Source organism: Ictalurus furcatus, chromosome 3, assembly GCF_023375685.1.
Source record: "Ictalurus furcatus strain D&B chromosome 3, Billie_1.0, whole genome shotgun sequence".
NCBI lineage: Eukaryota > Metazoa > Chordata > Actinopteri > Siluriformes > Ictaluridae > Ictalurus > Ictalurus furcatus.
In genome coordinates this window covers 14,206,943-14,229,361 of record NC_071257.1, presented here as the reverse complement: position 1 = coordinate 14,229,361, position 22,419 = coordinate 14,206,943, and the positions used below count along the sequence as shown (strand labels likewise).

The 22,419-nt window shown below is 37.2% G+C and overlaps 1 protein-coding gene across 2 annotated transcripts; it reads right to left on the bottom strand.

The window, feature by feature from the left end:
• Positions 1–734: 734 nt before the first annotated feature.
• On the bottom strand, positions 735–22,151 carry sufu (suppressor of fused homolog (Drosophila)). 2 transcript variants are annotated; one of them, XM_053620890.1, is made up of 12 exons: positions 21,626–22,151; positions 21,157–21,291; positions 20,244–20,380; positions 18,441–18,583; positions 17,610–17,695; positions 17,251–17,323; positions 13,240–13,393; positions 12,950–13,052; positions 3,148–3,282; positions 2,528–2,666; positions 2,375–2,443; positions 735–2,292 (listed from the first exon to the last, which is right to left on the bottom strand). In XM_053620890.1, the coding sequence occupies exons 1-12, from the start codon at positions 21,775–21,777 to the stop codon at positions 2,203–2,205; spliced, it is 1,416 nt and encodes a 471-aa protein (XP_053476865.1). In that variant the 5' UTR covers positions 21,778–22,151; the 3' UTR covers positions 735–2,202. The 2 variants fall into 2 exon arrangements, with proteins under 2 accessions (XP_053476865.1, XP_053476864.1); XM_053620889.1 differs by having other exon boundaries at positions 13,240–13,396; positions 21,626–22,148.
• Positions 22,152–22,419: the final 268 nt, after the last annotated feature.

Below are 22,419 nucleotides of genomic sequence, written 5' to 3'. Positions count from 1 at the left end.
GGGCATTTTCAATGCTTGTGCCAATTTCTTATAACCACTTCCCATTTTGTGAAGCTCAACAACCTTTTGCCACACATCACAGCTATATTCATTGGTCTTACCCATTGTTATGAATGACTAAGGGAATTTGGCGTATGTGTTACCTCATATTTTTCCCCTGTGAAACGAAGTCATGGTTGAACAATTTCCTGTTCCTAGTCACCCAGGTGTACTAAAAATTTTTTAAATATCATTGGGAACATACTTCAAATATATTTTTCTCATATGAATTCATAGGGCTTCCAATAATTGTTGCACACCTATATTTAACAAAGGTTTTATTGCTAAATCTGTGTTGTGTTCGCAATTGTTTGATATCCATGAGAGCAGAGTAATTTTGTGAATTTTTTTAACAAAAGAACAAAAGGTTAAAACGATAAAGACAATTTTTTACAGCCTTCTTTACTCATATTTAACCAAGGGTGTTAGTATTAATAGAGGGCACTGAATTTCAATAGTATTAACATATTAGAGACAACCATCATTAATCCTGAGCATTTCTCTGATATTCCTTAAAGTAATTTTTCTTGTAAATATTCTACAATCTTTACGCCTGCATTCATCTGCTACAAACACCACTTGTGTCCCAAAACATGGATTGGTTAAAAAGAAATCACAAAATGTGAGTTTATGACCCTCTTAGAGAATAAAGAAAGGTCTGACATACAAATGAGCACATCATCTTCAAATTTGACTGTAGTCTCAAATTATTTGTTTAGTTGTTTTTTTGTTTTGTTTTTTTTAAGCACACAAAATATTACAAAATTATTTACACTACACCTAATGGTGTTTTACATACAGTTTAAAATGCCAATATGAATATACAATATTTATGTAAATAAACTTTAATGCACTTTAATGGTAAGAAAAAGAGGCAGTTTAGTGATTTGAAAGAATATAAAAAAAAAAGACAATACACTACATAAACACACCTGTTAAAAAAAAGGGGGGGGGGGGGGAACTTGTGGTTTAGTGTGCACTTCAGGTATTTATAAAAAAGAAAAGAGAAAAAAAAAGGGGAACTAATGCAGCTTGTGAACGTACTCCTGTCCCCACGAACACGTTTTAGCTTACATCCATAAAACAACATGGAACAGAACAGAAATGATGGGTGGAAAAGTTAACCATTGCACTTTAAACGGTTAAAGAAATCAACGGGGGAAACCACTGTAATAAAATGGGCTTTTGATCTCCTACATCCAATACATGAGAATGCAAATTAAATACTGGCTTTGGTATAGATTAGCAACTTGCATCAAGATAGTGTTGATCAGTTTTAAACAGGCACTAGTGTATTTAATTTGAGAGCAATTTCCACACTTCTATAACTCATGATATAAAAGGTAGATTCATTACAGCTTGACTTCATGAGAAGCAGTTTGTTTTAGTTTTGCTGATAAAAAGTTTACTTTAGCTTGTAAACATTTCTTAGCAAGACTTAGTGATGGATGTGCACGATTCTGAATAATGCAGTAAAGTACTAACAATTGACAAGACAAATTAATCATGGTTTGATTGGTAGTATCTCTTTCTAGCACTAGAAATAAAATTGAGGAAATACACCTTTGGCATAATCAATCTTTTTGCACACAACATGAATATTTAAGATAATGTTTTCCTTTTCAAAGCAAAATTACTTCAGTACTTCCTTGTGGCACAGAAAAGGTTTGGGGATATTTGTCAGGGCTGTGAATTTGCTATGCCTAACCCTAAAACTGTGTAAACATGGTTTTATCCAACCTCTTATGCAAAAATTTCTCCCAAAAAAAAAAAAAAAAAAAAAAAAAGTCTACAAAAAGTAAAAATCAAATTGTATTAAGCTATTCCCTGTTTTTCTCTCATAAAAATTCAAAAACCTTCTATGTACAGGCTACAGGCACACAGGTAGAATTCTGAAAATGAAGGATATGAGGTCATTTGGACAAAATGCATTAAACAGAAACATTTGAAGGATAAATGCTATGATGGAGTTAATACTTGGTGAAAAAGGCATATTCAGTGTCTTGTGCCAACAGCTGTCTGAGAGGGAGTCAAGTGTCTACGTGTCCATTTCCTCCAACTGTGTAAAAGTACGAGTCTCTATGGAGCCCCTGCGGCTCAGCAATTCTCTAGAGACTGGGGGGGGGGAAGACAGTGGGAGGGCTGGGAGACATCCTCTCAGTCTTATTGCAGTGGGCTGTCAAACACTGTATCTGGCAGGATAGAAATCTTCAGCTTCTTATCAGGCCAGCTGTATTCCTTTGGTAGCTTGGACTGAAAATCAGGGACGTGTTTAAGAACAGTGGTTCAGAAATTCCTTTTAAAACAGGTCATTATGCATTCGGTGATGACCTACCTCGTCACGAACGCTCAGATCCTGAAGGTCGCCTAGCATGTGCTCCACAAACTCTTCAGTGAGAAGGATCTAAACAAGAGAAGCATACATCATTATACCTGTTCACTGAGCATACCATACATATAATGTACCATAGTACTGGATATTCATTACCTGTAGCCATGGCCCATGAGCAGCGTAGGGGTGCTCTTCTGTTGCAAAAGCACCCTCCACTCCAGTGGATACAAAAGTGATTGCTGTGTCACCATTGATACTTTTATATGTGAAGTGCCTCCCGTGAAGGAGGCGACCTCTATGGAAGATAGAGAAGAGGGGGAAAAAAATCTAATTTAGTAAATGACAGCCCCGAGTGTCTTGATTGCTACAGAGATGAAATTCTCATGGATTGCCTTCAGGCTTAAACAAAAGCATAGACTTTGATTTCGTCTAAACAAAATGAGATTACACTTCAAACTCAGATCTTGTACTAAAACCTTTTAATGCCAACACTTGGGCTTGCTGGAACCAGCCTAAAATATTGGCTGGCTAAGGACATCAGTAACATGTTAACAGCAATGCTATTTTTAGACTAACACTGTAGGGATAAAGGAAAATCTGTTCTCAAAATAACAGGACATTAAACAAAGTAGTGCATAATACTACACAACAGCCATTCCCAAGTGGATGAGGCAGGGCCCACTCATAATTTTGTATGTGGGTGGTATATGTGTGTGTGTGTGTGAGGTAGGAAAGAAAGCATGCCTGAAAAATAGACTGGGAAGTCTGTACATTACCTAAGGCACAGTGGGAGCAGAGTTCCAGACTCCTGATTGAACTTGAGGTGCACACTCTCCAGCTGCCGCGTCCTCACCAGCTCATGAGGAACAATAGCAGATGAGCTCTCACTTTCCAGACTGTCCTTACGACTTCTGATGAGGGTGGAAGGAGGCGCGTGAGCAGCGGCAGAGCAGAGAGAGAGAGAAAGAGAGATGAAGGGAAAAGGAATGAATAATTTTGCATATTTAATTTGCTCCTATTTTCTGCTGTCACAACGACAGACTGCTCTAAAAGGCCCTTAGGCATAAAGCAATGGTCCCTTTTTTCTGCTTACCCATAAGATAAAGTGATTAATACTCACTCATTTGCATAGAAGCAAGTCAATCAACTGCCAGCATGCCAAACTGCACATACAGTCCCCTCCAAAACTAGTAGAACGGCAAGGCCAGTTCATTTATTTGTGCTATACACCAAAGACATTTGAGTTTGAGATCAAAAGATTGATATGAGATGAGAGTTTATGATTTCAGCTTTAATTCTTGGTATTTACATCTAGATGTGTTAAACAACATAAAACATACAACCTTTTAAATCAGACCACCCAATCTTTAGGTGAGCAAAAGTATAGGAACAGATAAGTATTATAGTAAATTAAAGTAAACAGCACTTAATATTTGGTTGCAAATCCACTGCTTGCAATAACTGCATCAAGCCTATGACTCATTGACATCATCTAATTGTTGGTTTCTTCTTTTGTGATTCTTTTACAGGATTTTGTCAGCCTCTTTCTGTTGTTGTTTGTTTTTCTTTTTGGGCCAGGGGTTCTCTCTTCAGGAGGTGAAATGCATGCTCAACTGGGTTAAGGGCTGATGATTGACTTGCTGCCCCCCAATCTGACTTTCCGATTCTTACTGCTGATGAGTGGGTTGCATATTGTGGTATGGCCTCTATATTTCTGCTCTCAAAACCTTCTTCGTACGGTGGTTTGTGATACCTTCACCCCTGCCCTGTGGAGGTTGTTGGTGATGTCAATGACTGCTGTGGTTTGGGTTTTCTTCACAGCTCTCACAATGTTTCTGTCATCAGCTTATCCTTTTTAACAACACATGCAGGATTCACAGGTGAAACTGAAGGCTAAAACCTAGAGTAAATGTTCAGAGCTATTTATTATTTAAACTATTAATCAAGAACATACCTGGGTAACGGGGGGGATGGGGCGCGTGCAGTCACATGTTCCAATATTTTTGCTCGCCTGCAAATTGGGTGGTCTGATACAAAATGTGCTATGCTCACATGTGCTGTGTATGTCGTTTAACACGTCTACATATAAATAGCAGGAAATTACAGGTGAAATTCTAAACTCAGTCTCATTCATATTTTGATCTCAAACTCAAATGTATGGAAGTATTTTGCGGACAATATTCAAAAGCAATTGTAAACTGCACTTGCAATTGCATTTCCTATTTGTGGATGCATAAATTGTGACATAATTCAAATGAAAATGCAAATAATTAATAATAAAAATTGCATTTTCATTTATGCGAACGTATAGTGTCTGCCAAATTTCAAACGGAAACGCGAAGTCCATTTGCAAATGTATTTCCCGTGTGTTAGGCGTCATGACCCTGTCATATCGAAATAGAAATCGCCCCGTTTGCTATTTCATTTGCTCAGTGACGTGTATGGAGCCTGACAAAATTCAAACGGAATCGCAAATCCCTTTGCATTTGCATTTCCCATGCCTTACACAATAACCTGTCAATCACTGTTGGGGGTGGGAATATACTATGGGGCGTATTTGTATTTGGAAGTGATGTCACTCACAGTTGACCGCATTTTAGACTGCCTCGAAGCCACCGGAGATTCACTGCACATTAGACATTCTCTCTTCTATTTCACACACAAAGGACAACATGTGTATTGTCTTATTCTGGAGTGAAACCAGAACCAAGTACAACTGAATACATCTTTAATTTTTCTCCTGTTAAATCCACTGAAGGTAATCTCTCAGAAATGCAGCTCACCAGCGCTTTATAGTAATGGAGTCAGTAAGAGACCGTCTAAAAATTGCATGACCTGGGTAACTGTGTAAGATTCTACCAAGATTATAGTCATCTACTTCACATGATATCTAACATATTGCAGTGTGATGATACAGTATGTATACAGTATTCATAGCATATATTTTATTAATAATTATTAATGATTTATAATGTATTAATGACTCATTTTTAAAATGAGTGATTACACAAATAATTATTACCATCTTATTATCTTCAGTGTACAGCAAAAACTATTTAATTGGCCTTGCCGTTCCAATACTTTCACAGGGACTGTATGTACTTTACCAATTATTAAATAGCTGTACATATTGGCACCACATTAGAAGCGGTCCAGCTCAAGTAAACAACTTTAATTTCATTATAAAATAAAGGTTACTTCACCACAGACCAATTCGAATATCAATACCATTGGCAATAAAGGAAATTATAATCACCAAACATGAGAAACATAAAATTTGCTACATATAGAGCACTTTACATTTGAAATGGTGAACCGTTTCCACTGCTTGGACACCAGTGTGTGGTGTTCTTGGTTTTTAAACATCAATTAGCCAAGGTAGCTTTAGAGCACCTCAGGTGTCATAATGTAGGGAAAGTGCCACTGCCATACCATCACATTTATTACCCTAAGGAATTCAGACATAGGCTTTACCGCAGAGAAGAGTTTAATTATTCAGATTTATGGTAAGCAGGATCAAAGGGAACGACTGCCTTGCAACAGGACTGCCCCTTTAACATTTTTTGTTTATCATTGCAACTGACAAATCTATAGTATATACTGTACCACTACATTGTGTGTAACTTCATTTGTGGAATGAAACATAACCTGCAGACACTGAAGACAGCACCATTTATTAATGAAAAACTCAGCAAGGGAACATTTTGTTCAGGAGTGCATTTTTTTTTAACTTTCTCTATTGTTTGGCTCTTACCTTGAGTTCTGCTTGCTCTGCAAATGTCCGACTGATTGTCTAAAGAGAAATTAGGGGTAAATTTGTACCACAGCGAAGAGAAATTAATGCATTTACTACCATTACTGTCGAGAGGAAAATCAATTTCCTTTTTTTTTTTTTTTTTTGGTAAAAGCCACTAAGAACAAAGACAACCATTCCCTCTGTTTTTTTTTTTTTCTGGGGAAGAAATGCTTTCAGCACCTCACACAGCATTATGATATTAAATGGTCTGATTGCTGGTGTCACATCCGGTCAGTCAGTGAAAAAGGTAAAGCTTTCTGAATTAATGTTAAAGGGAAACATACTTGTAAAGCTTCTTTTACGCAAAAGTGATTTTTGCCATCAGGCATAGGACACTAGTTTCAAAGTCTACTAAACATTCAGGTGTCAATTTTCTTGATGATTCTTGCTGCAAAGACTGCAAAACACATACACACAAGAATTTTCCAAAGTATTATAAAATTAATGAATATTAGTCTATCCAGAATCTCCAACTACCACAAGCCTCCTCTATAGCATTTTATGAACTAGCTCTGCAAACAGTTGACTATCAATCCTCAAAATCTCTCAAGAGCCTTCAAATTTTGAGGTCCACGCTAGTGGACTCTCCTCTTCAGTTCCCCCACAGGTTCTCTATGGGTTTCATGGCATTTTGTGGTCAGTAAACAATTTTTGTGTTGATTTTGATGTATGTTTTGGATCATTGTCCTGCTGAAAGATCCAACCACGGCCCAGTTTAAGCTTTCTGGCAGAGGTAGTCAGGTTTTCATGATGCCATGTATCCTAACAAAATGTCCAGGTTCTCTGGCAGAAAAACAGCCCCAAAACATTAAAGAGCCACCACAATATTTAACCGTGGGCATGAGGTACTTTTCCATATGGCTACCCCTCTGTGTGCACCAAAACCACCTCTAGTGTTTATTGCCAAAAAGCTCTATTTTGGTTTCATCTGACCATAGAACCCGATCCCATTTGTAGTTCCAGTAGTGTCTGGCAAACTGAAGACGCTTGAGTTTGTTTTTGGATGAGAGTAGAGGCTTTTTTCTTGAAACCCTTCCAAACAACTTGTGGTGATGTAGGTGATTCGGATTGTAGTTTTGGAGACTTTCTGACCGCAAGACACAAGTAACTTCCGCAATTCTCCAGCTGTGATCCTTGGAGGTTTTTTGGCCACTCGAACCATCCACTTCAAAGTGAGTTGAGACAATATAGACACACCTCTAATTCCAGGTTGATTCATAAGATTTCCAGTTGACTAGAACTTCTTAATAATTGGAAATGGGCATTTTCAGTGCTTTTGCCATTTTCTTATTGCCACTTCCCATTTTGTGACGCTCAACAACCTTTTGCCGCACATCCCAGCTATATTCCTTGGTCTTACCCATTGTGATGAATGAATAAGGGAATTTGGCCTGTGTGTTACCTCATATTTATACATGGAAACAGGAAGTCATGGTTGAACAATTTCCTGTTCCTAGTCACCCAGGTGTACTAATTTTTTTTTTTTTGTTTAATATCAATGGGAATATACTTCAAATCTATTTTTCTCATATGAATTCATAGGGGTGCCAATAATTGTTGCACACCTATATTTAAAAGAGGTGATATATACTCATGAGAAATACCCATGAGAGGTTTTTTTTTTTTTTTTTAACAAAATGACCAAGTAAACAAACTGATTGATGTCTTTAGAAACTGCTCTGATCAATTTCACTTAATGCAGCATTGTAGTGGTAAAATTCAAAACTCAAATTAAGTAACATAATTACAATTGGCCTTGCTGCTGTCAAGAGGATTTTTCTCTCTCTTTTTAAAAGTATCCTCCAGCGTGTTGCTTTGCCTTTACCCGAGTTACCTGAGTGAACTCGCTGTATTACGCTGAGTGTTTAGTTTTCAGGTGAAACTGGTAGTATTGAAAGCACCTATGTTGCTTACGCCTTGCGGAAAGCTCGCATTGCAGACATTACAAATGGCTGTTGGACTGCTTTCGTTTTCCAATTTAAAATATTTCCACACTGCAGACATTTTAGCTACATAGTCCTGCCACAAATTGTGCTCTCTGTGACAGCTGACGTAAAACAAAGGATCGGGCTTAGTGCTCAATAAAGCCGAAACCGATCAGTTTTAAAAAAAATGCCTTAATACCCGATACCGATCTCTGAGATCGGATTGGGAGATCCCTAATTTAGATGTATTTGTATTTTTCACCAAATAGTATTATAGATTAGGTATATGTATATTACAGATGCCAAAACACCCTTATATAGTATGAATTAGATTGAATTTATTTTTGCAGTTCCCACTGTGCTTCAAAAATGCAAACAAACAAAAACAAAATGAACAAACCTTCTAACTACTATGCTATCTAAATACTCTGCTGCAGTATGTGTATGCTTGGCATGGCTAAAGAAAGACGGCAGAACCTCTGCTTATAGCTGGGGGCAAGGTCAACAGGACAAGATGGGCAAAACACAATAGGAGGCTGAGATTACCCCAACCCTGTTGTGTACGGTGTTGAACAGAGCATGACCGCATTGAGATCAATGAGATGAGAATAGACTGTCAAACACCTCAGCTAACCACAAGGAGCGTCAACACACAGAACAAACATATTAGAAAAGGTATGAAGAACTATTGATCACAGCCTATGCAGTGACAGCCAGAAGCAAAGGCTTATCAGACAAACTTAGACACAGAAGAAAACCACTCTGCTCTGCTAGCATTGCACCAAACAAGATTTTATAAAAGCCTCTTATAAATAACTTTTCTACCATTCAGTTATTTCCCCCAGTCCTGAGTTACACTCTAATCAAAAGCTGCACCTAAAATTCACTTAAGATTGTATAGACATTTACACTTATCTTATTTCCAAATTTCTGGCATTGTTCAGTGCTTAAGACAAAGCACGATGAACATTAATATTACATCTTTCTTGACCCTGCAGCACTAATGCAGTTAATATAACTTATATATAGCACCGCTACCAATAGTTACTCACTGCATACCAGGTGTAGTGATTGGGTAAATTCTAATCAATATTAGTGGTGCAAAGAGGACATGAAACAATTCACTTTCTGAAAAGAGTTAAAAACAATTCTCTTGATCAGTACGTTAACTGAAGAGCAAACTTGCTACTTAGGAAAAAGGTCCAAAATTCATCAAGGATAAAGATGGATTCTGAAATCAAACGGACACCAGTACCTAAAAAAGTAATTGTAGTAAAAGTCACTGGCTAGTGCCATCAACATTTTAGTAAACTGGCTAATCCATTTTAGTAAACTGGCTAATCTATATTTATATGTGTGTTCAATAAATCTAACAGATTTAATAAAAATCTATCAGTACATTTACATGGACAACAATAATCCAATATTAACCCGATTAAGACAATAATCTGATTAAGAAACTAGCATGTAAACAGCGATTTTTTATTACCTTAATCCGATTAAAGTCATACTCGAAGTAAACACAAATGTAATTAAGACATGAGTATTCCTGTTTTAGTCGCATTATCGACGTGTATTACAGACATGTAAACACCTTAATCACACTATTAACGTCGTGTGGGAGTTTTCACGACATTTTGTGACAGGACATGTACACACATGGCAGTGCACAACTGCACATTCTGGAGGGAACGTCAGACAGCGTGGCGCGGTGACATAATGACGTGCCGTTAATCGCTCTATGTTGTATAACATGTAAAACTGGAACATGAGAGTATTCTAAAATCGACTCATGTAAACACCTTAATCACAATACTCTCTTATTCAGAATAAGGTCAATAATTAGATTACTGCTGTCCATGTAAACATAGTCAATCTGACCAATTTATATGACAACACCCAAAACATCATAAAAATTAAATATTTTTTCTCTGAAACTAAAAGAACCTTAATCATGCGCTTAAGCATTATTTGCAATGAATTGTAACCTCTCAGTGCATCACCAAAAATAAAGCATACTAAATTGGAAAGCATACACAATGTTTGGATAATAAAATGAACATTTTACCCCAAGAAAGGGGTGTTTTTGAGCATGGCTACAGTGCTGTGAAAAAGTATTTGATTCCTTGATTTCTGATTTCTTCTGTTTTTGTGTACATCTCATAAGAAATTGTTTCCGAAATTAAAACAAAATCTAAGATAAAACACAGGCAACCTGAGTAAACACAAAATACAGTTTTTAAAAAGTTTTTAAAAAAGTTATCCAATATCAACTGGGCCTGTGTGAAAATGTATTTGCCCCTATAGTTACTAATTCCCCAAATCTATGAAACTGCATTCATAATGGGGTTCAGCTGGACTAGACACAACCAGGCCTGATTACTGCAAACACTGTTCAATCAAATTAACAATCATAAATAATATGGATGCTCTGATCGATTGGTCACCGATTGGTATCAGCCGAAAATCACATTCTATGACTCGAACAGTAGTCTCTTAATTTGGCTGATCTCACGAACCGATCGCTATTTGATGACGTAAAACATGTGAGGACATAACCCACATGATGATGTCAAACTTTACCATTTGCCGTGTATGTTCTAAAGAAATATCACATGGAGGAAATGACTGGGATCGGTGATGACAAGAAATCGGTAATCCGGATCGGCTGCAAAAACCCTGATGGGTTTATGCCTATAAAATAGAACTTTTTCAACAGCATGAAGTTGGTTAACACACTGTGCCAAAATTGAAAGAAATTCCAGAAATGATGAAGAAGGTGGTGATTGAAATACATCAGTCTGGGAAGGGTTACAAAGCTGTTTCAAAGGCTGTGGGATTCGAAAAAACCACAGTGAGAGCCATTATCTCCAATTGGAAAAATCCTGCATAGTAGTAAACCTTCCCAGAAGTGTCCGACCTTCCAAAATTCCTCCAAGAGCACAGCAACGACTCATCCAGGAAGTCACAAAAGAGCCAAGGCCAACATCAAAAGAACTACAGGCCACTCTTACATCAATAAAGGTTACTGTTCATGACTCCACTATCAGAAAGACACTGGGCAAAAATGGCATCCATGGAAGAGTGGTGAGGTGAAAAGCACTTCTAACCCAGAAGAACATTAACATTCAATTTTGCCAAAACACACCTTGATGATCCTCAAACCTTTTGGGAGAATGTTCTGTGGACTGATGAGTCCAAAGTGGAACTATTTGGAAGACAGAGGTCCCGTTACATCTGGCGTGAACCAAACACAGAATTCCACAAAAAGAACATTATACCTACGGTCAAGCATGGTGGTGGACGTGTGACGGTGTGGGGATGCGTTGCTGCTTCAGGGCCTCGGCAACTTGCAATAATTGAGGGAAACATGAATTCTGCTCTCTACCAGAAAATCCTAAAGAAGAATTTCCGGTCTTCAGTCTGAGAGTTGAAACTCTCATGCAACTGGATTATGCAGCAAGACAATAATCCAAAGCATAGGAGTAAGTCCTAGTCCTAGAAGTAAGTGAAAGACTGATCTCCAGTTATCTGAAGCATTTGGTTGAAGTTATAACTGTTAAAGGTGGCACAACCAGATTTTAAGTTTTAAGGGGGCAATTAGTTTTGCACATGGCTGACAGGAGTTGGATAACTGTTTTTTGCTTCAATAAGAAACGAAAATAAATAAAACCGTATTGTGCGTTTACTCAGGTTGCCTTTGTTTTATGTTGTATTTCGTTTGAAGATCTAAAAATATTTAGTACGAGATATGTACAAAAACAGAAGAAATCAGGATGGGGCAAATACTTTCACAGCACTGTACAAACACACCTGGAGGCATCCTTGCGGCTTCTCTAATAAGTCTGCAAAGATGTTTATACTTTACCCAACAAATGACGACAGCTGACTAACACTACTGTAAATCTACAAGGGAATTCTGAAGAAACAGCAACAATATCATGGAATATGTGGAAGGAACAGGTACAAACTTGTATCATACTGGTAAGCTTAAACCATCATGTAAACACCAACAGCCATGTTGTTAAGTAGGCCATTAATTATAATACGAGGATTTTAATTAACTTGAGAGCAAATATTTAGCCATTAGCCATTTTGAGTTAACAGCAATGGCAAACAGCCAAAATTGTTTTTTGCTCATTCTGACACTAGCACACAGTGATTAAATTCATACACAATTTGCTTCCAGAATGTTCCAGACGATTTTCTCTGATATTTGTGGTCACTATGGGAAAAATATCTCATTTTAGCAGCAATACGTCCTCTTTATGATCAAATGCTTGGTTTGAAATGTTTTCTGTAAGTAATTATCTAGCTATAGATTACAGCCAATGCAAACATTGCACTAAATGGGCACAATCAGCAACATCTACTAATGGAGCAGTAAATAGCAATTTGGGCAACATTAGGAGGAAATTTAAATAAAAAAAATGTATTGAAAAATGTTAAATTAAAAATCTCAATTTCAAGGTACAATTTAGTGAATACAGTTAAGACCGGTAGTTTTACAAAGAGATATTTTACACTGAAAATATTTCATTAAATAGAAAAATATTCGTATAATAATAATAATTGCATTAAAATAATACAATTTGTCTTGATCCTCAATTGTACTGATCTTTCCACAGAACATCACCTCTAGGCAAAGTCCCCTGACAATTTCACTGTACACACATCAAATGGAAATCAAAATTAAGGTGCTACATCCACCAGGTTACATCAGTCTAATATCTTCACTGAGGGAACACGTAAACAACCTCCACGCCTCATCCACACCTCACACAACAGATGTATACGGATTCTCAATTTGGAACTAGTTTCTCAAAATTCAGTGTTAAAAATTCCAAAGCTACTTACAGTGGCCGGTCTTGATGGGGTCTCTGAGTGTTAATGGGGGGTAAGACTGACTTGCTGTTAATCTCCAGTCCTTTCCTCAAGGCTTCCCTGATCTGTTCGGTGTCTGCGTATGAAATACAAACAAACCTGTTAACCATTCTTAAACGTGTTATGCCAAATACAAAAAAAAATAAATATGCAAAGCATTAGAAGCAAGAAAAGATTATATTGCAATTATAGATTAGTAAAATAAGCTTTTGATCATCATTTCTTTGATTATGATAATTACTTCCCTATATTAAAACGCTCACCTTTCTCAGACAGCCTGCGTGGCTGCGATCCAATGCAGATGCTGCGACTGTCGTCCTCATCCTCTGGAGGTCGGCTCAGGTCATCCCATGCACACTTGGCACTGACGCCGCTCAGGTTAGAGCCGTCCGTTTCGATGCCTTTATCCACTCTCTCCTGCTTGGATTGAATAAATCACATACACATGACACAACAGTTCAGACACTGATGGGTGGACGTGTTGACATGGACAAAAGTGTACAGCTAAACTCACGCATGTTTAATTAATGAATCTAATTGTAAAAGTAATATCGTGGTAGTTGTGGTGGGTATTAATTTTCTAATCAAACAGCATGTAGCATAGTCTACTGCATGCAGTGCAGAGCTGCAAAATGTCTGTTTACATAAAAAAAAGCTATTTCATTGAAAATGGTGGACCATGTTAAAAGAGAAAAACAATCCTCCAAAGTACAGGAGCATTTTACATTACACTCCAGTGTTAGCATCATGGCCCATCTTGTGTTTAGATGACAGGAATAAATCAATTTATAATCATTCTTTTGTAGCCAATGTGAGAAACATGTGCAATGTCCCAGGCTGAACCTTATTAACCAGCGGGTATTCTGTTGAGTAGTCCTAATTTATCAGACGTTTATGATCATATTTATCTTTCCTTCTCCATCAGAAAACATTACCATGTGCTACTATGGACAGTGAAATTGACAACGTTTACATGGACAGCAGTAATCTAATTATTGACCTTATTCTGAATAAGACAATATTGTGATTAAGGTGTTTACATGAGTCGCTTTTAGAATATTCCTTTCATGTTCCTGTTTTACAGGTTATAGAACATAGATTGAACGGCACATCATTACGTCACCACGTTACGCTGTCTGACCTTCCCTCCAACATACAATTGGTCTTTGTTATGGTACCGTATACAGTTTTGGGTGTTTCACTTTTAATTTTACGAAAGTTTCAAGTGCAGTTAATTATTTGTCATACTATGCGTGCAAATAGATGACTGCTTGAAGCCGTGGGCTGCGTCCGAAACAGTGTACTTACCTACTATATAGTAACCGAAATACATGTCACCTGCTATACAGTAGGTAATTATGCAGTTTCGGTTGCAGCCGTGCTCTCTTTTTGCCGTCAAACGGTTGAGCACTGCCGTGTGTGTACGTACCCTGTTGCAAAATGTGGCAAAAACTCCCACACTATGTTAATAGCTGTTTACATGGTAGTTTCTTATTCGGAGTATTGTCTTAATAGGGTTAATATCAGATTATTGTTGTCCATGTAAAAGTACTGGTTGAAAATTATTTAAATGAATAGTCTACAAGAGGAACGTTTTATCACTTAAACTCATTTACACAGTGTTTTTTAGATCGTGTTCGCACATTTTATTCATAAATATCCTACATTAATGAATTTATGTGGAACAGAATGTGCATTATGGCAGTGTTGGGCAGTAGTGTTGCCAAAACCAAAGGTATTTGAACAAATTGGTTAATCAAGTAACAAGAAGTTAAACCCGTTTTTCGAGCCAGTGGTGATGATAAACACTACATTGTTTAACATACACAATACAGTCCCCACTCAAAGTACTGGAATGCCAATTCTTTTGTTTTCACGATACACTGAAGACATTTAGGTTTGAGCTCAAAAGATGAATATGAGACATTAGATCAGAATTTCAGTTTTCATTTCCTGATATTTACATCTAAATGAGTTAAACAACTTAGAGGATGGGACCTTTGGTGGCAGAGCATCCAAGTTTTGGTTAAGCAGAAGTATTGGAACAGTCTTGCACTAAATGAAAGTAAATAACACTTAATATTTGGTTGCAAATCCCTTGCTTGCAATAACTGCATCAAGTCTGTGACCAAGTGACATCACCAAACTGTTGCAGTTTTCTTTTGAGTTGCTTTTCCAGGCTTTTACTGCCGCTTCTTTCAGTTGTTGTTTGTTTTGAGGGGTTCCTGCATTCAGTCTCCTCTTCAGGAGGTGAAATGCAGGCTCAACTGGGTTAACGTCTAAAACCTTCCACTTTTCCCCCTTGATGAAATCCTTTGTTGGGTTGGCATTGTATTTTGGGTTACTGTCTTGCTGTATGATGAAGTTAGATTGGATGCATTTCTCTGTAAAGTGGCAGACAATGTTTCTGTAAACTTCTGAATTCATTCTGCTGCTACCATCATGAGTTACATCATCGATAAAGATTAGTGAGCCTGTTCCAGGAGCAGCCATGCAAGCCCAAGCCATGACACTACCTCCACCGTGCTTGACCGATGAGCTTGTATGTATTGGATCATGAGCAGATCCAGTCTTTGGCCTTTCCATCACTTTGGTAGAGGTTAATCTTGGTTCCAGAATTTTGTGGCTCATTTCTCTATTTCTTTGCTCATTCCAATCTTGCTTTCTGATTGTTACTGCTGCATCTTGTTGTACAGCCTCAATATTCCTGCTCTTAAAAGTTTCTTCAAATTTTGGATAAACAGCAGCAGTTGATGGCAAATATTGTGAGAGCTGTGAAGAAAAACAACAGTCAGTGACATCAACAATCACAACAGGGCATGGGTGAAGGTTGTTGGTGATGTCACTGAACTCTGTTTTTCTTCACAGCTCTCACAAAGTTTGTCATCAACTGCTGTTGTTTTTCTTGGCTGACCTATTCAGTATTTGGCTGTTAGTACACCAGTGGTTTTTCTTTCTTTCTCTGGGCTATGCCCAATGCTTGCACAAAGGCTCTGATCAATTTCCCCTCTTTTCTCAGCTTCAAAATGGGTTGCTTTTCTCCCATAGACAGCTCTCTGGTCTTCATGTTGGCTTATCCTTTTTAACAACAAATGTAGTCTTCACAGACTAAACCCAGGGCTCAAACCAAGAGTAGACATTCAGAGCTTTTAATCAATTAATCTAACAGGGCACACCTGGGCAACAAGAAACACAAATCAGTCACGTGATCCAATATTTCTGATCACTTGAAAAATGAGTTGACACAAACAATGAAATTAATTCAGCTTCAGTGCGTTTCAGTTAGAGAGACAGACATTTGGTTGATCACTCTGAATTTGACTGCTTGGAAATGAACAAATCAGGGTTTTAAATGCAAGCAAGAACCTCACTCAGCGACTGAGACCACTGAACACACCAGAAAAAAGACAATATATCGTGACTAGTAAGCAAATAATCAGAAAAAAATAATAAATTATCAAAATAATGGTTAGTCGCAGCCCTAATGCAGGGAGTATTTCTAACACTAACTAGAACTGAAATGCCAAATTGAGATTAATAGCACTGTTTAGGTCATGCTTGCTGGCAGTGCCAATGTGTGACAATCCCTACCATCAACCAAATTCTATACATCTGCATTAACAAACACATGAGAAGCAGATGATGTGCTTTTTGATTGAATAGAACCACTTTAAGGAGTTTTAAAGAAGTATGTTTTCATTTGTTTAAAAAAAAATTATAAGTATGATCAGAGCCTCTCCTGTGGGCATGGTCTGGGTGTACTGCCATTTTAATAATAAAAAAAAAAAAAAAAAAAAAAAAAATTCAATTCCATTTTATATTCAACCAGAGTGAAATGATTTTCTTTTACTATTACCCATTTTGCATTGTACAAATTCTTTCATCTCTGAGAGTTTTAACAGATCTAAAACCTAGCTGTTACAGGTCCATGTGGCCAGAGGCAGCAAGGACGGAACCGTACCCTTCCCCTTTTCATGAGCCAATAAAATCTTATTAATTTTTCATAGGACACAAGGTTTATTCCTGAGAAACTGCACATAGGGCAAATAAACAATCTTTTATTTATGTTTTTAACAAGGTTTTTTTTTTTAACCCTGGCTTCAGTTAACTAGCATGGAAAAGCTCTTAGGGCTGCCGAATCATTCAACTATTTTGCCAGTAAAGTGTTCTCTTTTCAGAAAAATATTCCACAATTAAAATGTAATCAACAATGTAAAACAGAACACAGAAGAAGAAGTACTGATTAACAAAATAAGCCTTTAAAAAAGCCTTACTTGTAAGTGAGGATCAATGTCAAATATAGTCTCCCCTCTCCTCATGTCAGTGATTAACCACGGACCTCCAGCACTGCAAACATAGCAGGAGGCGGGAGAGACCCATTTACACACAGTTAATATAAAAGGGAGGTAAAACAAAGCATCTCAGGGTCAGTGACCCATTTAACCAGAGAAAAAAAAACACTGTAAACACAACATTGAAAACTACCCAGCAACAATTCCAATACTTGCGACATTTGTCCATATGGCATAACAGTACCTTGAAGAACACTTCAGGGAACAGAGTAATCCAGAACCAATTCAAAAACAAGGTTTGTCCTTACTTTACACGGAGTCTGGATTTTGCGAATACTCACACACGCACTCCACGCAGCAGGTCCAAAATGCCCTGACCATTCCACTGCTGTGCTGCCTGGAGCTCTTCTGTACACACCCCCACGATCTTCAATGCACAAAAGAAGAAATCAATTAATAATTCTACACCAAAATATCTGGATAAAACATACTGCTACATGGACTGGTGTCCATTCCAGGGTATATATTCTCGCCTTGTGCACAGTATTCCTGGGATAGGCTCTGGTTTCGCCACTTCTCTGGCCAGGATAAAACACTTAATATAAACGAATGAATTGTGGTACACAAAAAATATCCTGCAGCAATAATCATAAAGTTGGTTGTTTGAATATAATAAACATCTGCAAGGCCCTTTGTCATGTTAGGCTGATAACGGTAGAAAAAGCCACCCCTCTTAATGCAAGTTTAGCTCTCTTATTAATCCCACACTCAATTTCACAGAAGGTGAAAATCTGCCCTATGTACTGTGCAAAGATTATACAGTATTAGTTCAGATGGATGGAACCAAACCACTGAATAAGAAAATATGTCAAACTGATCTGAGAATAAGCTTTGCTAATTAGACTCACAATAAAAAAAAGAAAGTACTTTAAAGTAATACAAAAGCTTTTTATCACCACATTTTTGACAACCAGTTTGGAGAAAAAGTAGGGTAAGGGTTAGTATTAAAAGTATACTACTATTGGATGGAAGCTTAAATAATTCTTTTGCATTTATCGAAGCATTATATTCTTGTACTGAACCGTTGGAAACATAATACAATAGCAAGAACTCAAAAATAGCATAAGTATGCAAGAACAGTGAGAGGACAATGTATATTTGTTGTGTCTTACTTGAAGGAAGCTAACCAGCCCAAAGGGGGTATGTACAGGGTGCATCTGGGGGTCCTCTGTGAGCAGCATGTGCTGGATTCGGGACTCACTGTTGTCTAGTGGGCTATGCCATGAAATGTGGTCACCGCTGCAGAACGTGTTTTCTGTATCCCAAAAAAGGACAACACATTTAAATGTTTTGGATACAGTTCAAAGTTTTACTCAGAAGACATTTAATCCAAAATCACTCAAAGAAAAATTGCCAATAAAACAGGTAATATGGACATTATAGTGATAGTAACGTGCACTATGAAGTATACTGTATACTTGGTTGTAATTCTTCTTAAGGTATGGGGTTTGTCCATGCCATGGAACAGTTTCTCATGAGAAAACAATGTATTACAGATTATCTATTTATAAACTGACTTTATTTCAGCAACTTTTTACTTGATTATTCTTGCCTCCAAAGAGCTGTCATTGGTCAATCAGCAACCAAATTAATATAATGAAGTGTTAGAGATAAAAAAAAAATATATATATATATATATATATATATATATATATATATATATATATATATATATATATATATATATATATATTTTGTCCAAATGTATTTGTAGTGGTGGGAAATGCTAATGAAAATGTAATCCATCTGACCACAATGAATCTAATTTCAACTATAAAGGCTTCTGCTTAAGATCATTATCTTAAAAAAGACAACAACAAAAAATATTGCTCATCAGTTATTAGAACACTGTTGTCTCTATCCACAAAATAACTGGTAAGCATCTTATCTGTACTATATATTTTTTAAAAATAATAAGATACCTACATTCTGGGTTGCCATTGGAGAACGTTGTCCTTTCCGGATTAAAAAACTGAGCTTATAGATTTTGATCTTTTTGTGGTGGAGATAATAGTGCCATCACAAGCAACGCAAAATGTGATATTTAAACAATAAATGTGAAGATAAGTGCGATTTATTTGTTCATTAAAGAACCAAAGTATGGTAAGTATGTTCCTTGAGAAATTGAAGGGACATAACATTATACCATGATAAAGGAGTAGGAATAGGGTCATAAAAACAGCCATGTACACATCTCTTCTAGTAGGTGACAATGATTTTAAAGAGAGTTAATACAGTCCATCCAAGAATAAGGCAACTCCATCCTCAGAAAAGAAATGTAATTTCTCTATCTTCTTGTAATGGAAAAGAACAATATAAGTGATCAATCTTGAGTATAAGGTTCAGAAATTATGCTCACAGGCTTCAACGGGGTGTCTAAAGCCACCAAATTGCTTTTTTATTAAATATTAATGAACAGGCAATTAAGTGATCAGTCATAATAATAATAGAACAGAAGTAATCTGTAATTTATACAGATGTGAATTGAGATCAAATGAATATGAAATACAGCTGCTTAACTTCCCTCACAGCTGACATTTTTGTTTCATTGTGATAATTAGCTTTTAAAGGCTTTAAACACCAAGTACACTTGGTTCCTCTCCATGATATTGCAAAGAAAATCTATACAGAAATATTACACAAGTATGGTGCATTTCCCATCAAAACATTTTGAATGACTTGCTTCGCTTCTCAACAAACAAATACTGTCATGGTATTTTCTTTTGTAAAATTCATAGAAATTCCTCTTTGAGCTATCCTTCAGAGGTGATTCAAAGGTGACGTTGCAGAAGACGTATGATTCAGCCCTCCTTTACCCAGATTTGGTGCAATTAGTTGGAACTGGTAACATTCCAAAGAAAACAAAGTAAGGACGCAGGCAGTACTAAGCCTTATATGATAAACCGGTTTCGTACCTGATTGAAAGACGTACCGAGCCAAACCTTGCATAAGCTCGGCTGGCCAGGTGGGGGGAGCAGTCTCCCCGGGCTCCCTCTTCAACCGAAATGTAAGCTCAAAGCCAAATCCACTAGGACCTTCAAGACCAGTGAATCTATAAAAACGAAAATATTTAATTTTAAACAGTCAAGATTCAACGTGGTTTTGCAATACAATTACACAAAACAGAAGATAATGTATATCCATCAGTACGTTTACATAGACAACAATAATCCGTTATTAACCTGATTAAGACAATACTCTGAAACTACCATGTAAACAGTGATTATTACCTTAATCCGGCTAAAGTCATACTTGAAGTAAACACGAATCGAATTAAGACGTGTGGAGTATTCCTATTTTAGTCGCATTATCGAAGTGCATTACAGACATGTAAACACCTTAATCACGCTATTAGTTTGAAGCTTTCGTAAAAGTAAAAATGAAACGCCCAAAACTGTACACGGTACCATAACGAAGACCAACTCTATGTTGATATGTGAAATTCTGGAGGTAACGTCGGACGGCGTGGCGTGGGGACGTAATGATGTTAATCGATCTATGTTCTATAACATGTCAAACGGGAACATGAAAGGAGTATTCTAAAAGCAACTCATGTAAACACCTTAATCACAATATTGTATTATTCAGAATAAGGTCAATAATTAGATTACTGCTGTCCATATAGACGTAGTCAATATACTTTTATAATCTTCTTAACCTCAAATATATTGATGGAACATTATTTGGGATCAAAAACAAAAAGACTGTACAATGACGCTGAAACTTTAATGGGGTTTTCGTGTTCCTGTTATTAGACTATTTTATACGTTCTGCTTCATTAGCTCAAACGTACATGCTCAGGAAGGTAGAGTAAATTATTACACTCACTCATGAACTCTGTTGTCTCCGTACAGATCACTCAGGCCGAGACTCACATAGTGCCAGTGTTCCTGTACATCCAGAGCAGGGCATCCCACGTTCCTGTACATGCTTATGTAGTCCAGAGGATCTGGCCCCCCTAACCTGTGTTTACGTAATGAAAGGGTAAAACAAGGCTAACATCAACAGCATCCATCAACAATCTTCTGAACAACACAGAGCCTTTCTTACCCTAGTACAAGTAGATAAACAGCTTGGAAGATGTTTTCAATCACAGCTGAACATTAAAACCAAAAGACCTGATCAAATTTTCGGATGTAACTGCCCTGATTAGCTCTATAGCTACACCAAGCTTTTATTAATCTAGGGTCAAAAGATTTCCACATCACGCAGCCACCTGCACGTTTATTTTCATTACACAGTATTTTAATGAACATGTTCTCGTAAACAGTCAAATCTGCATGTCAGAAACGCTTACCAGTACTTAACGATGGCGGTGACTTGTAGCGGGTTTGGCTGATCGGGGTACAGTCGGCGACACTCCGCGTAGATGGCCTGCAGACCCGGCGGAAAGAGCGAGGCGAGCCCGAGGTGACCAGCCGCTCCCCCGCTAGGCCGCATTTCATCCATCCTTCACCACGACACCCAAAAAAAAAGAATGGAAAAGTCTTCTTAAAATACACAAATTCTCCCGCTCCCTCCACAAAAGTACGCAAAACTCTCTAACGTAATGATCCTCGCGCAAAAAGTTAACTTTATTCCAGCGTATATTTCTTTTAAAAACCCTGAACACTCATCTCCCCCAGGGTTTGCGGGGACAGCGGGAGGCGTGGCCTCTTAGTTTGACTGACATATGTTCTGTTCAATCAGAACAGCGTTGTTTGACCCAGACGGGAAAAGATACGCACTGTGATTGGACGTCGTATATGGAGTGGGCGGATTGGTCTTCTTCCATTACATAAAATTTATTAGTCTTCTATCTTTTTTAGGCCTTTCAATGAGTTACAAAATTGAAAACTATTCAAAACTAGTCATATAAGAAACAATGAAATAATAACACTGATTTCACTTACTGAACTTTAAACATTTTTGTACTGTAATGTATTTTATTTAATAGCTGTTTGTCTGACATAAATAGGCGCCACCTACTGTTTATGTATACAGTGTAATTATTGTTATTTTTATGCACTTTTTATTCAAAATGAATAATTTCTGAAGGGATTACTTTTGAGGAAGAGTCATGAACTGTGCAGTATATTAACAACAGAAAGA

What these genes read in the sequence shown, in the direction of transcription:
- sufu (XM_053620889.1), bottom strand. Translation starts at nt 21,777, where the DNA reads ATGGATGAAATGCGGCCTAGCGGGGGAGCGGCTGGTCACCTCGGGCTC. An exon ending in CCCCATCAAGACCGGCCACT is followed by an intron (nt 3,283 to 12,949) that starts GTAAGTAGCTTT and finishes CACCCTCATCAG; the next exon opens with AAGTCGTAAGGACAGTCTGG. An exon ending in CTGCTCCCACTGTGCCTTAG is followed by an intron (nt 2,667 to 3,147) that starts GTAATGTACAGA and finishes TATCTTCCATAG; the next exon opens with AGGTCGCCTCCTTCACGGGA.